We start from the raw sequence: 14,217 nt of genomic DNA on the forward strand, positions 1-14,217 counted from the left end.
TAATGGATATTTGTAGGCAGAAATGAACATTTTTAAAGGGTGTTAGGGGAGTACAAGCCATTTCTCAACTCCAGACAACCCCCTCTTGCCATTTTTTCTATTACCTGGTGTTTGGCTCCCTCCTGTTGGGTGAAGTGATCAGTCTCCTCTGCCCTGCCAGGCAAAACGAGCAGGTAAGAGGAGTGGTTTGTGTGTGGGGGCTGCTCAGCAGTGCCCTGCTCAGACTGATTTCCATGATCACAGCACAGAGCTGGGATGTTTGTCCCCTCCCCTGTGTGAGTCACAGTGCTCCAGGGTGGCTGGATGGGCACAGTGACACCACAGGGGACAGCCCCCATCCCACTAACAGCTGGTGCCTGCTTCTCAGAGATTTGGATTTTTATAAAAAAGAACCATTCTAGACCCACGTAGTTGGGCTTATCTCATAAGGTAACTCATTTCTCATTCCAAAATGAGAAATGGTATTTCTCAAAGCCAATTACATTTCTGGCATTGTCCTGTTAGGTGGTGGCACAGTAAATTGATTTTTTAGCACGGAATTTTTGGGCAGTTTTCCCTCTGAGTTAGGCAAATTTGAATTGGAATATTTTCAGCTGAGAGATTCTTTCTGATGGCTTTCTTTTAGAGGAGAGCCTATTTTTGGTACCTTTCTGCTTTTATCTAAGGAATGAAAAGTTGGATCAGAGCAGCCATGCCTTGTTAGGCACTCCTGGTTATCACCCTGAGAGGGTGATGTTACAAAATCAGACCTAACCTGGAAGTGATCAAACCAAATGGGCCCCATTGCCACTTCATTCCTGTTCCTGGGCTGGCACAGGAGCCCTGCCCTGCTGTCCATCCCAGCACAGCTGGGCCTTTGGTTCCTGCTTTGGGCACCAAGAGAATGAACCCACAGCAGGTTTCAAACCAGTGGCTCAGGGCTTTTTCATTCTGTGACCAAATGTAGGTGATGCTTCTCTGTGCTTGGCTTTCATACTTTCATCATGCCTGGTTTTCAACATGCCCCTGACCACCCCAAAATCCAAAGCATTCCTTGTAATAATCCTCATTACAGGAGGAACGTTTTCAGCCCTCACAGAAAGACCTGGATGTTCAGTGACACAGGAATTCAGCTGGCAATTAGCATTGTGTAAATTCAATTGGTGACCCCTTATGCTTTTTCACAGGCATTTTCATTCCTAGCAAAGGTAAAATACTTGGGATATATTTTGGTTTTACATTTAATATTGTGAAAGTGTATCACCTCCATCTACAGAGAAGTAGCAGTTTCTGGGGGAGTTGCATGTGCACCATTCTGGCTGAACTCCACAAGTTAATAATGTGTTTACACTGATAATGATGTTTACTGGCTTTTGATCATTGGTCATTCATCTGGGAATGGTGTAACACTTTCCTATCTGCTGCAGGCTTTTGAGGAAATTTAGCTGCCTCTATGATGTTTAGCTGAAAATACATATTTTTATTTTGGGGATTTTTTTCCTAGCTAATTCAGAAGCTGACAGATGTAGCAGAGGAGTGTCAGACCAACCAGCTAAAGAAATTGAAAGAAACATGTGAAAAGTAAGTGCTGTTCCCTTCACCATTGATTGCTGCTCCTTGTGGGGTTTGTTTGGATACTTCTGTACTCCCCTGTATTTTTTATGCTTTAGAGAAAAGAAAGAACTGAAGAAAAAAATGGACAAGAAGAGGCAGGAGAAGATCACGGAAGCAAAGTCCAAGGATAAAAATCAAATGGAGGAGTAAGTATATCCCTCGATCCATATCACTGTACAAGGTTTTTCACAGCTGGTAAATCAAAGGAAGGTCTCGACCCTAAATCCAAGGCAGCCTTCAGTCAGACCTCCCCAGAGTCCTTTCCCTGGTAATACTTTCATTTCCTGGGGCTAATGCAATCTCCTGTTGCCGAGCAGGGCCAGCCTGGCCAGCAGCAGAGGTGCTGTGTGTTCCTGGGAGCAGCTCCCCAAGAGCTGTCCAGCAGGCTCTGCTCCTCTGGGCACAAACAGCCTGAAGGCTCCTGGCCTGCAGGCTGGCATTTCATCCTGACTTGCCTTCCTCTTCCTGGCTTCTCCTGTCCTCTCCACTCCCTCCAAGCTGCTCTCCAGGAGAAATGGCAGCACCGCTGTGAGGGCCCCTCTGCTTTGGGGATAACTCCCCTCAGACTGCCCACGGCCCTGCACTGGTGACAGTGACACTGGGGGCACAGGCAAAGCTGAGCTCTGGGGTGCAGGGTCCCTGGGCAGGCACAGCAATCCTAAATCCATTCATGCCCCCCAGGCAGCACAGACTGCAGTTGTGCAAGCTGTGGTTGTGTTCTCCCCAAGGGCACAGCATCTAGCTTTGTTTGTCCTCCTCCATTTGTTTTGGAGGCTCAAAAAGAAAATGGAGCATTTTAATCTTGCACTGCTATTCTTGTTACCAGTCTTGACTTTAGAGCGGTTAAAAATACAAGAGGAACAAACAGAATAAAACAAAAAAAGAAACCCTCTAATGTTTGAGGTCTTCCAGGTAACAAAGGCACAACTGTGTTTGGTTTTCTGCAGGTGAAAGGGTTTATACAGGTTCTGCAGCCTCTCAAGAGAGAATCTGTATTTGGTAACCCTGAAAGGAAATCTCACACACACACACACAGTGAAGTGGTTCAGGTAGTTTCAAAATCAGCACATTAAAAATTTCAATAAACATCCTATTAAAAAAATAAAAGAGAGAACAATTTATGATGAAAAAGAGGAGAAATACTTAACATAGTTAGAGCTGTTCAGAGGGCATGGAATTCATCTTGGAAAAAAGCAGCTGGCCATTACGGAAATGCTGCAGCAGTAAAAATCAATTCAGTAGGAAATGATTTGCTGAGAGGTAAATGAGGCACTAGTGAGAAAGGCTCAGCGACAGACAAGCAGCAGTTCTTTTCTCTTTCCTTTTCTTTTTTTTTTCTCACTTTTCCCAAGGGCTTTCCTCTGCCAGGCTTTCCAAAGAGCCCTTGAGAGAGGTGAGAAGGGACCCCGTTGAAAGTCAGCTTTCCCTGTCTGACACAGCTTGTCCTCACTTAGGGAGCAGGGCAGAGAGGTGTGAGACCTTCTGAGTCACTCTGGCTCCACTGCTGCTCATCTGAAGCTTTGCACAAGTTTGGGAAGGAATATTACACACATTCACTGTTTCAATTGTTTTTACTTCAGGTTTTGACACCCACTTTGTGCTTGCCTAAATCCTGCTGACTTTGGTGCCCCTGAGGAGCAGTGCACAGGTCCTGGCTGAGGCAATCAGGATTTGGAGGAGCTGTCCTCAAAGGCATCACCACAAATTGCTGTTGTGTGTGCATTTACCCCTCTGGGGGTTCTCGTGCTCACCCTCTGATGGTTACAGAGCACTCTGAGTGTGCCATAAAGCTCAGCTGCCCTGAGCCCAGCTCTGTGGGGCCAGGCTGGGCTGCCCTGCTCCCCTGGTGCAGTGTCAGCAGCAGAGCCTGCCCTGGCAGCAGAGCCTGCCCTGGCACAGGCTGCTGCTCTGCCACAGCGTGGCACTGTGCCTCTGCTCACAGCTCTGCAGCTCCCAGGGACACTGGGCACTGTGGGAGCCCCTGGAAAACGCAGCACCATCCTGTGGGCTGTGGGGAACTCTGAGCCCTTCGTGCCCTGAAGGGCAGCCTGGCACAACTCCTTGTTCAGGGAGTGCAGAGAAGGTAAAGGCAAAGAGAGCAGGGAGGTGAAATCCATCAGAGTGCTCTTGTGACTCCACTAATGCTGCAATGTTCCCCAGGGAGAAGACGGAGATGATCCGCTCCTACATCCAGGAGGTGGTGCAGTACATCAAGAGGGTAGGTCAGGCTGCATCTGGCAGGAAATGTCACCTTGCACCTTCCCCCTTGTGTTCTGCTGCAGGTGCTAGGCTGCAGCCTAAAGATTCTGCACCTGCCTGCTGCTGGCAGATGCAGTGTAGGCTCTGCTTCACATTCCAGGTAAAGGAAAGCTGGGATTCCAGTAAAGGAAAGCTGGGATTGCAGTTAAACTGGGATTGCAGTTAAAGAGAGCTGGGATGGCAGTTAAAGGAAACTGGGATTGCAGTTAAAGGAAGCTGGGATTGCAGTTAAAGAGAGCTGGGATTGCAGTTAAAGGAAAGCTGGGATTCCACTTAAAGGAAAACTGGGATTCCAATTAAAGAAAATTTGGGATTCCAGTTAAAGGGAAGCTGGGATTCCAGTTAAAGCTGGGATTCCAGTTAAAAGGAAAGCTGGGATTGCACTTAAACTGGGATTGCAGTTAAAGGAAAACTGGGATTCCGATTAAAGGGAAGCTGAGATTCAGCTAAAGGAAAGCTGGGATTCCAGTTAAAGCTGGGATTCCAGTTAAAGGGAAGCTGGGATTTCAGACAGCTCCTCATTAATTGTTAGTCAGTATTTGGGGGGTGGTGCTGAAGAGGGAAGAATTCAATAGAATTTCATCTCAGAATATCCTGTGTGTATCCATGGAAAATGCACCCATTTTTTAATGGGCTTGCTGGCTCACAAATGCAAAGATTGCATAAGGAAAGTCAGTGAACATTTAATTGCAGAGTATATCCTAACTGTAATTGCATTTGTACAGTTACTGAAGTGTAAAAAGCATTCTGTGAGCTCTGTAAACACAAATTAAAGAATTCTGTTGCAGTTGTTAGCTTTGCTGAAGCTACAGGTGGTTCACACCAGGTTGGAATCATGCCCTGCAGTGCTTTGGGGTGTAAAATCACCGTGGAATGTGCAGCCATTGAATTCTCCTCTTAATTTCAATGTAAACATAGTTAGGTTCTAAAATGGTCCCATTTTTGCTTAGAAGAGCCTTTGACTTAGGAAGCAACCTAGGAATTAGCAAATCAAGTAGGTTTTTTGTCTGAGTGCATTACTAGGTGAAGCCCAGAATTTGTAATTTAATAACATTAGCAGTCTGCAGTCAGTCCTTCAGACGTTTCTGATCCTGAATTAGATGTGAAATGTGATGTTTCATGCCCACACCCAGCTGCTGAACAGCTGTGCTCAGGGATGCTCAGGCAGTGCTGGGTAATTGGGGTAATTTTACCTTGGAATTGTTCACAGTTCTGATGACAATGTTTCAGTTTGGATGGCTGGAATGTTGGCTGGGGAGGAGGTGGGGGAGTGAGGATGTGCAATCCACGAAAAAAGCTTCTCTGCTCTTTTCTGACAGCTAGAAGATGCTCAGAGCAAAAGGCAGGAGAAACTTGTAGAAAAACACAAGGAGATCCGCCAGCAAATACTGGATGAAAAGCCTAAGGTAAAGAGTTTTTGACCACATGTTACACTGCTAAAATTGTCCTTCAAGAGAGAAGGAGCTCTGGCAGCAGGTAGGCTGATGTTTAAACGTGAGAGAACGCAGTGACAGCCCCAGAGGCACTCGCTGACACTCGGGGTGGGAGGAGGCAGGGGCAGCCTGCTGTGGGCACCACCTCCCACGATTATTTTTGATTATTTTTCAGCACCCAGGTTGTCCAAAAGCTGTCAGTGCAAAAGGTGCTGTGACCAGCAGAGTGTGCCCTTCCCTCCCCTGTGCCTGAGCTGCACAGAACAAAACACAGTTGCCATTGGAAGGAAAAAGAGATATCTCCTTAGCATGCTGCCCCAGGTCCTGCTGGCACCCACCAGGGGGGATTTCTGTGGGAAACAAAGAGCTTTTTTACAGTAACAGTGCTTTATAGGCCACATTGCTTGCTGGATTGCCTCTGTTTGATTTTGTGCACTGCATCTACATGTAACATTTTGAAATGCACGTTCTGGCCCCAGGCCTGGGGGCTCAGGGCCAGGTTTGCCACCAGCTGCAGTGGAGAAGGTTCAGAGTCCTGCACCTGTACCTGATTTTCCTGTAGGAAGATCCAGCCATAGTCTGACTTCCACACGGAGGGAGACTTGTTTTCAGCAGGGTTCACAGCCAAGTGTAATTCCTCGCAGCCCACTGTGTCATGTCTGCTTTCATTGTTTCTGGTTGTGCTCAGATGTGTGTCTTGGCTCAGTTCTCACTCCTTGTCTGTGCCCACAGTCCCCCTGTGCCTGTGCTGCAGCTTGAATTCCAGCACTGCCTCTGAGCTGATCAGTGCTGTCATCTCTGTGAGGTAGCCAGAGAATAAGTTAGGCTGAGGGCTGAATAGCCAGAAGTTTTCGTTAGTTAGGGAAAATAAAAATGTTTACATTTCTAGTTTTCTACTCATCTTTTTAAAATTGTGTTTACAAACCAGCTGGAACTTTTTGGTGTTGTGGGCATCTTGTGGGTGTAAAAAGTGTACATATTTTTATGTTTGGTGCTGTAGGATCATGAGTTTGTCAGGCTTGTGAACTGGAATTTAAAGACTGGAATTTAAAATGCCAAGAAATAATAGGTACTGGTTCTACCACTGGCTTTTCCTGGATCCTTGGGCACTCAGTTATTGTTTGGCTGCGTCCTTCCTTCTTTTTCTCTTTATTTTTTATTTTTAATTTATCCATGTACTGAGGAGAAGCATAAAGCACTGGAAATTTGTCACTGTGAGCTGAATTGTGAGAGGTGCTGGGCCAGCCACCTTTGACTCTTTGATCAGTTCCCTGTCTGCCCAGGGCTGGTCCTGGCACAGGGAGCTCCAGGTCCCTGTCCCCCTGCCTTTATTTACAGGGGCTGTTCCCTTCCCACAGCTGAGAGGGCTCAGCTGGTGGTGCTCTGTCCTCCTGCTTGCATGGGAGGCTTCAGGGAAAACATCATTCCTCTTTTATTAAGTCTCTTTTTGTGTTTTGCTCCGTGTCCATATTTCATTCCCATATTTGCCTCCTCGGTGCCGGGGTGGATGATATAAGACAGATCAAGTGATTTCCCAGCTGAGCAGAGCTGCTGTGTTTTCTGCAGGCTGCAGCCTTTCTGGGGGCTGCTTTTTCAACAAGCCAGCCTCTCCTGCTTCAAACACCCACTGAAATTTATGCTGCCTGTGTTAAAAGGCTTCTCTGGCACCATCAACTCAGCCCCAGACAAAGGGTTTAATACATTAAGAGGGAAAGAATTTTCAGTATTCTCACCAATAATTCTGCTGGAGACAGATGTGCTGTCATCCCTCAGTGCTGCTTGGTTATTTATTAGTGCCTCACAGTTGGTTGTGCTCTGCCTCTGCTCGGGGCTCTTTCCCAGCCAGGGAGGAGATCGTGGCTCCCAGTGTTGCCAGCACACTGCCACAGCCTCTCCCATCTTGTTGGCTTTTCTCAAAGTAGGAGTTAGCATCTTCCTCTCTTGTGGTGTGTGTGGGGCACCAGGAGGAAATTTGCCTTTGAGTGCTGTTGTTTTAGAAAGTGCACAAACTGGATGCAGAGTAGTTCCCTGTCCTGGAGGCTGTTTTGGTTTGTTTTGCTTAAAATATCACAGGGCTAGCTGAAAGTGCTTAACTCAGGAGTGATTTATAGCCCTAAGCTCTGCCTCTCCCTCACATGTATCATTTCTTTCGAGTGTTTGGATGTGAGACTGTTTTGCAGGGCTATTGTACAAGAAAGAGCTTTTTTGCTCCTGTGAGAGCTGGAGACTTCCTGAGCTGGTCCTTTTAGGCAAAGTAGGCACTGAGCTGCTCCTTTTAGGCTGGAAACAGCTCCTGTGGTGCTGCAGGAGTCAGGGCAGGCTGCAGTGAGCCCAGAAGGTGGCTGTGTGTGCTGGCAGTGTCTGTGACCCTGGCACTGCACAGCTGGCTGTCACAGCCAGGTGTGGGTGTGGAACAGGCCAGCCCCTCCCACAGTGGCACCTGCCAAGAAGCCAGATGCTGACTTGCCTCTGGGTAGAAACTAATGTGGGAAACAAAGCTGATTCCCTCCTGCTGGCTTTTCCTAGCAGCACCATTACCAAGCGAGGCCATGTTGTATTTTCTCTTCTCTCATCCATGTTTTTCCTTACACTACCTCCTGGCAGCTCTATTATCAGCACCAACTTGTATTTTATTTCTCTTTGTCTCCTCCTCTCAGTCACTGATGCACATGGAGCTTGTCCTGTCCTTATCTGCTTGGCCCTGGGCACTGTCCTGCCTGCTGTGGGGCTGCAGCAGCAGCCAGGCTGTGCTCTGCATCCTGTCAGGGCAGGCTGTGATTCTGGACCCTGCACGTGTGGCACAGAGACACCCAGGCTGGGCATGGCCACATGCTCTGTCCCTGGCAGCTTGTGCATCAAATTAAACACAAATCAAGTGCATTCCTTCCCCCTGCACCCTTGCCTCCAATTCCATTGTAATTACAAAAATCAATACACATGAGGCATGACAAGGAATTAATTATTTTCTGGGAATCGACTCAGTTACAGTAAATAGACCCAAGCCTCCTCTAATTGGACTCAGTGGGACTTTTGTTGCCTGTGCTGGTGGGTCAGAGGCACGCTCAGATCCCAGGGTGACACTGACACTCCTGATCCCCCCTGCACCCACCCTGCAGGGACTGTTCTGGTCCCTGGTGGTGTTCCTGCAGCCCAGGAGCCAGGGAGGCTGTGACTCCTGTCTGTGCTCCTGCCCACAGCTGCTCTGCCCGCAGTGCCCAGGTGCCCTGGGCTCCTGCAGCCTGTGGGAACTGGCACAGGGCAGGCTGGGGCTTTGTGGAGAGGGCCCAACAGACCTGCAGAGGCACTACGAGCTGGGCACACTTTGTTGCACCTCTGTGCTCTTTCCAGTGAGTGAAGAGAATATACTGCCTTGAGGTATGAAATTCCTTTTGCTCCCCAAATGGTGTAATGAAAACAATTTTTCAGAATTACAAATCTGTTCTTGTAAATGGGAAATACAAGCACCTGATGCATACAAACTCGCTTCCCTACATTTATTATCTCCCAGTTTGGCACATGTTATTAACTGGGAGTTGACACTTCCACATCCAATCAAAAATGAATACCAGCAGTGTGCCTGAAATATTCCTGGAGGCACACAATGATACGTGTTCATGTTGCAGAGCCAGGTGAGCCAGGAGCTGATCCCTTGCAGCAGTGGAGCCTCTGGTCCCTGCAGGGCTGCAGCTGTGGTGCTCTGGGTGAGGCTCTGTGGTCACCTGTGCAGGGGATGCTGCTGAGGAAAGAGGAGCTGTTCCCTGCAGGAGGCTCAGACAGCAAATGTGCCCTGAAATGTGTCACCTCAGGAGGTGTTTCAGCTGCCCTCAGACACTCTGCTGGTGTGGGAGGGAGCAGCCTGGGGAGCTTTGGGTGTTCCAGTGCCACTTCAGCTCCTGTGAGCTCACGGCAACAGTGCTCTGTCCACCACAACCCCCTTTTTATCCCCGACACCTCTGCAGGAAGCCAGGCTGCCTTTTGGGCTAGCTGCACTTCATTCAAACACTTCCAGATGCATTCCAGTTCAACCACAGGCAGCTCTCCAAGAATTCTGGGGAAGGAGTTTGGAGGAAAAGGTTATTTCAGTTTACTGGGGTTCATGGGACTTGCCTGGCTTTGGATTGGACAGGGGAAACTTGTCCTCCCAAAAAAATTAGTATTCAGACTCATGGCAAAAAAAAGCCCATAAAAATTATCTGATAGCCAGTGTCATATTTGAAAAGTTCTATTTTTCCCTGTTCGGATAAAAATTTCTTTTGTTAGTTCATTCAATTTTAACATTTCCAAAGTTTAAAAAGAAATCTGTCTTCAATCTGTGGCTGCTAAGCTAAAATGACTTATGGCATTATCTGCCAAAAAAGCAGGGAATTAAGAGGATTGAAATAATTTACTAATTGTTTCACTGTTCAGCTGTGGGCTTTGGTGCTTGTGTACTCATCAGAGGGGAATAATAAAATGTTTATTTACCTCATTAAGTGGGCAACGGCACGGAGAAATGAATGGAATTTTCATAGCCCCAGTGACCAAGAAACATTTAAAAGGAATATTTGAAAGGAAGAAAAAAACCAAAATACAGAGTGAGATTTACAAATCTTCCTGTGACTTGATCTGGCATCTTCCCACTTCTGGGTGGGAGCTTGTGTTTAATTTTGGGATCAGTTCTCGTGGCCCATTCCCTGCAGGATCCTGGCTCTTTGCTCAGCACCAGCCCCAGGTGACAGCAAACTCTGAACAAATTTAATCTGATTTCAGTCTGGTGTTGGTGCACTTGCTAAGCTGTCCCAGAGTATTGTTTTGGGCAAGTCAGGGTGCTCCCTTTTCTGCTGTTTCTGCCAGTGGATAAATCCTGCAGAATGCACTTGGAGCCTGGGAAGTGAGCAGTAAATAATCTCGTTAAAATAACCAGGCTGGCTCTGTCCTGTGCCAGTTTTGTGCCAATAAAACTCCCCAGGTTCTCTGGAGCACTGACACGTCCCAGGCCTGGGTCAGGAGAGGTCAGTCCAGTACCAGGGTGCTCAGAGGATCACTGGCATTTGGGCCTTGCTTGTTCACATTTCCCTTCACAAATCCACATTGAAAGGCTTGTTTGTGTTTTCCAGCAGAATAAACATTGCAGGGTGAGAAATGGATATCAGGTCACAAAAGAGACATGTAAGCATTTGAGGTGGTGTTCGTTGTGTTAATTGAATCTTTTTGGTGTAACTCTTACACATACATATACATGCCCTTGGAAACATTCATTTTAAATCAACTGCATCACCTTTCCAGTGTGGATATGCAAAATGCCTTTTAAATATTTTATTGCATTCTGACATCACTTTATTTTAAATTAAAATGTCACCAACTCTTTGTTGGAAGAATGTAAATGTAAAGAAGTACTTGGGTGAATAGGACACGTGGAAAATATGATAAATTTAAATGGAGTTTATTGATAGAGGGAGGGAGATCTTTTTCACACATGGGTCATTCTACTGGAAGCCAGAGAAAATCTTAGGTTTGCTCTGGTGCTGCAATAAAAGGGGAAATAAATTACTGGAAGGGGCAAACTTTTCAATTTTGCAGTAGTGTAAATCAGAAGGAACATTCTCAAGTTACCAGTGTTGCTGGTGATTTAAAGATATTAGGGAGGGCCATGATGGAGGCAGGTGGCAGGCAGACCTGATTGCTGAAGGTTACTGGGATCTTCCTGGATAACATGCTCATAAATTAGAACTGTGACCAGAGTGGTGGTGTTGGGTATTTTTAAGAATAGTGATTTTAGAACCCAGCTACTCTGTGGACAAAAGAGCTCACAGAAAGTTATTTTCTTTAAAAAAGGCACAATGTGGGAATTCTTCCTGCAAAAAAATAAACTTCACTGATTCGGGTTTTTTCCTAATTTGCAAAGTGAATCTGTTCTGTGCTGTACCTGGCTCAGGTAAGGGCATTTCTATGCCCCAGCCCACCCTGATTAGGAGGTTAATTGGCCTTCCTGATGCAGAAGAGGTGAAATCCTCACTAGCCCTGGTGCTGGATGGGAGCACAGCTGAGCCCAGCTGTGTGTGAGCCATAGAGGGGTCATTATTTACCTGTGTGCAGGTACAAAGGTGTGTTCCAGCTGTGTGTGAGCAGTGAGCAGTACAGGGTCATTATTTACCTGTGTGCAGGTACAAAGGTGTGTTCCAGCTGTGTGTGAGCAGTGAGCAGTACAGGGTCATTATTTACCTGTGTGCAGGTACAAAGGTGTGTTCCAGCTGTGTGTGAGCAGTGAGCAGCACAGGGGCATTATTTACCTGTGTGCAGGTACAAAGGTGTGTTCCAGCTGTGTGTGAGCAGTGAGCAGCACAGGGGCATTATTTACCTGTGTGCAGGTACAAAGGTGTGTTCTGCCCAGCCCCAGAGCTCCTGTGCTGGGGTTAGGGCTGTCCCCCTGTGACCCCCCTGTGCTTCCACATTGGTTGTTTTCATGGCAGGCATTCCCAGAGCAGGGCAGCCAGCTGGAGCTGCCTGTGAGAGGAGGGAGCACAGGGCTGACTGTGTGTTAACCCTGTGGGCTCTGAGGAGAAAACAGCCTAAGCCATGCTCAAAAATTGAAGAAGCCAGGGACTGCAAAGGTTTTGTGTCAGGATGTTTGGCTTCGGCTGTGCAATATTTAAACCTGCCCAGAGAGGGCTGTGCAGTGGAAATGTTTGTGATTCTGCAAAGGCAAGTGCTTTGCATGCTGAATCTCAGGGAGCACCAGGGCACCAGAAGCTGCTGAGTGCCCTTCCCCTCCCCAGGAGCACTCCAGGAAAATGCACGATAAAACACAGGCTGAATTATGCATGGGTGTGCACAGACAGAGCACACAGGCTGGAATGCATGGCAGAGCCATGTGCCAGTGCACACACAGCACCCTGCACACGCTGCTGCTGCCAGAGCAGCCTCACACACCAAGGGGCACCAGCAAATCCCCCTGTGCAGCTGTGCCCAGCACTGCAGCAATGCACTTGGTGACTGTCAGCCCCAGTGCAGCCTGACAAACGACACGAGATCCACTTTGACACAGCTAATGGAAAAGTGTTGAAAGAAATATTAATGCCTCGTGTGTGAACTCATTAGAGAGATGCTTTAAAATGCATGAAATGGGGGGGAAATGTGTTCTTTAATGAACAGAGAAATAAAATCAGTGGCCTGCAAAGCCTGTAGTGTGGGAAGGGCTCTGTGTGTGCCAGCCATTAGCCAGAGAGTGCCAGAGTTTTGTGCAGAACCACCTGCAAAGCAGAGGCACTGCTGGGAACCAGGCTGAGGACTGCTGCCAGCTGCCTGAACTGCAGCCATGACAGGGGGGTGATGGGCTCATCTGCACTGAGACCCTCCAGCATGAGAAATACCCTGCTGGAAAGGGGAACAGAAACAGCAAGGCTAGTGTTAGAGCTTCAAAAGTACACCTGATTTAAAGAGGGTATTGAAATCACGTGTGGCCTGTCTTGGGGAAGGACTTTTCTGTCGACAGTGCCAGTTTTGTGCAGAACCACCTGCAAAGCAAGCAGAGGCACTGATGGGAACCAGGCTGAGGACTGCTGCCAGCTGCCTGAACTGCAGCCATGACAGGGGGGTGATGGGCTCAGCTGCACTGAGACCCTCCAGCATGAGAAATACCCTGCTGGAAAGGGGAACAGAAACAGCAAGGCTAGTGTTAGAGCTTCAAAGTACACCTGATTTAAAGAGGGTATTGAAATCACGTCTGGCCTGTCTTGGGAAAGGACTTTTCTGTCTAGAAACAACAAAAATCAGAGGAAAATGCTGTTGTTTCGAGATGCAGTCTCTTCCCCAGGAGGTTGAGGGTACTGAGCTTGGAGGAGATGAAAGCCCTGCACATCCAGAAGGGAGAGGAAGTGGCAGGGAAACATTCCAGCCCCATTCCCACATTGTTTCAGTGCTGCTGGGGGAGCTTTCAAGGGCCTGGCAGCCCTCTGGAGTCAGTAGCAGAATAGCTGGGAAGGATGTTCCCTGGAAGATGACTTCTCATTAAACATCCCCTGGGGCTCACTTGCACCAAGGCAGCGTTTTCCAGCACAGGAGTTCCATGGGGTTGCTGCAGCTGCATAATCCAGGACTTGTGGGTGCTCACAGGCTGTGGGTTGGACTGGAGTGACTCAGGCAATTCCCATTCCTCAGCCCCTCCTTGGAGGGAGGCTTTGCCAAGAGACTGTGGAGTGTGACCAACTGCAGCCCTGGACCTGAAAACGATCTCTTTTGTGGAGTGCCAGAGGTCTGTAAGCTTTGTGTGGCATAACTGGATGTGCCTGGGAAGGGCAGGATTAATCCAGATGTGGTTTGATACAGAGCCTGGCTCTGGGATGGTCAAGGCAAAACTTAAACTTTTTAACATTATCTTTTAACATTGGAACCCAGTCTTGTAACACTGAGTTTTCCAGTCATGAGGGTGGTGAAAGTTCACGATTTTTGTTCTTTTTCCATTACTCCCTTAAAAAATATGAAAGAAAAAGCATTTTGATGTTCTTGTGATAGAAAAATCCTTCTTAAACCTGCTGAGTATGGGGCAGGAAATCTCAGCTTTGGCTCATTCCATCAGCTTCCCAGCTCTCCAGACTGGCCTGTGGCTTACAGAAACGAAGTCATGCACTGAAGGAAGTTATCAGACATAATATCACCCTGCTGATAATGGAAGGAGGTCTCTCAGCCTTTCTCATTTCTCCTTTTTTCTATTTCCCCACTTTCCTCCATTTCACCTGCTCTCCTGCTTGTCCTTCTCCCCCTTTCATCCAGCTCCTTTTCTCAGTATGTGGTTTCTTTCTCATGCTCTTTCTGTAGCCCTTATTTACTTTCCCTTTTACACTCCCTGCTCTTTGCCATCCCTTGCTGCTGTTGAATTTCAAGGAGTGCCTGAAGTACCTGTGGGGATGGAGTCCCTTTGAGATGGAGCAGGGAGGGGTGTCACAGAGCTGCTCTG

The 14,217-nt window shown here is 47.6% G+C and overlaps 1 protein-coding gene across 3 annotated transcripts in view; it reads left to right on the forward strand.

The window, feature by feature from the left end:
* PLCB1 (phospholipase C beta 1) overlaps nucleotides 1-14,217 on the forward strand; it is a 334,392-nt gene that overhangs the window by 273,637 nt on the left and 46,538 nt on the right. For all 3 annotated transcript variants that reach the window (XM_039716849.1, XM_039716851.1, XM_039716850.1), the window contains exons 28-31: nucleotides 1,484-1,560; nucleotides 1,650-1,739; nucleotides 3,754-3,811; nucleotides 5,172-5,258. In XM_039716849.1, coding sequence (XP_039572783.1) covers nucleotides 1,484-1,560; nucleotides 1,650-1,739; nucleotides 3,754-3,811; nucleotides 5,172-5,258 — 312 coding nt within the window. The remainder of the gene's footprint in view (nucleotides 1-1,483; nucleotides 1,561-1,649; nucleotides 1,740-3,753; nucleotides 3,812-5,171; nucleotides 5,259-14,217) is intronic.

The sequence above is a fragment of the Passer montanus genome, unplaced genomic scaffold, assembly GCF_014805655.1.
Source record: "Passer montanus isolate IOZ18808 unplaced genomic scaffold, ASM1480565v1 scaffold37, whole genome shotgun sequence".
In the NCBI taxonomy this organism is placed as follows: domain Eukaryota; kingdom Metazoa; phylum Chordata; class Aves; order Passeriformes; family Passeridae; genus Passer; species Passer montanus.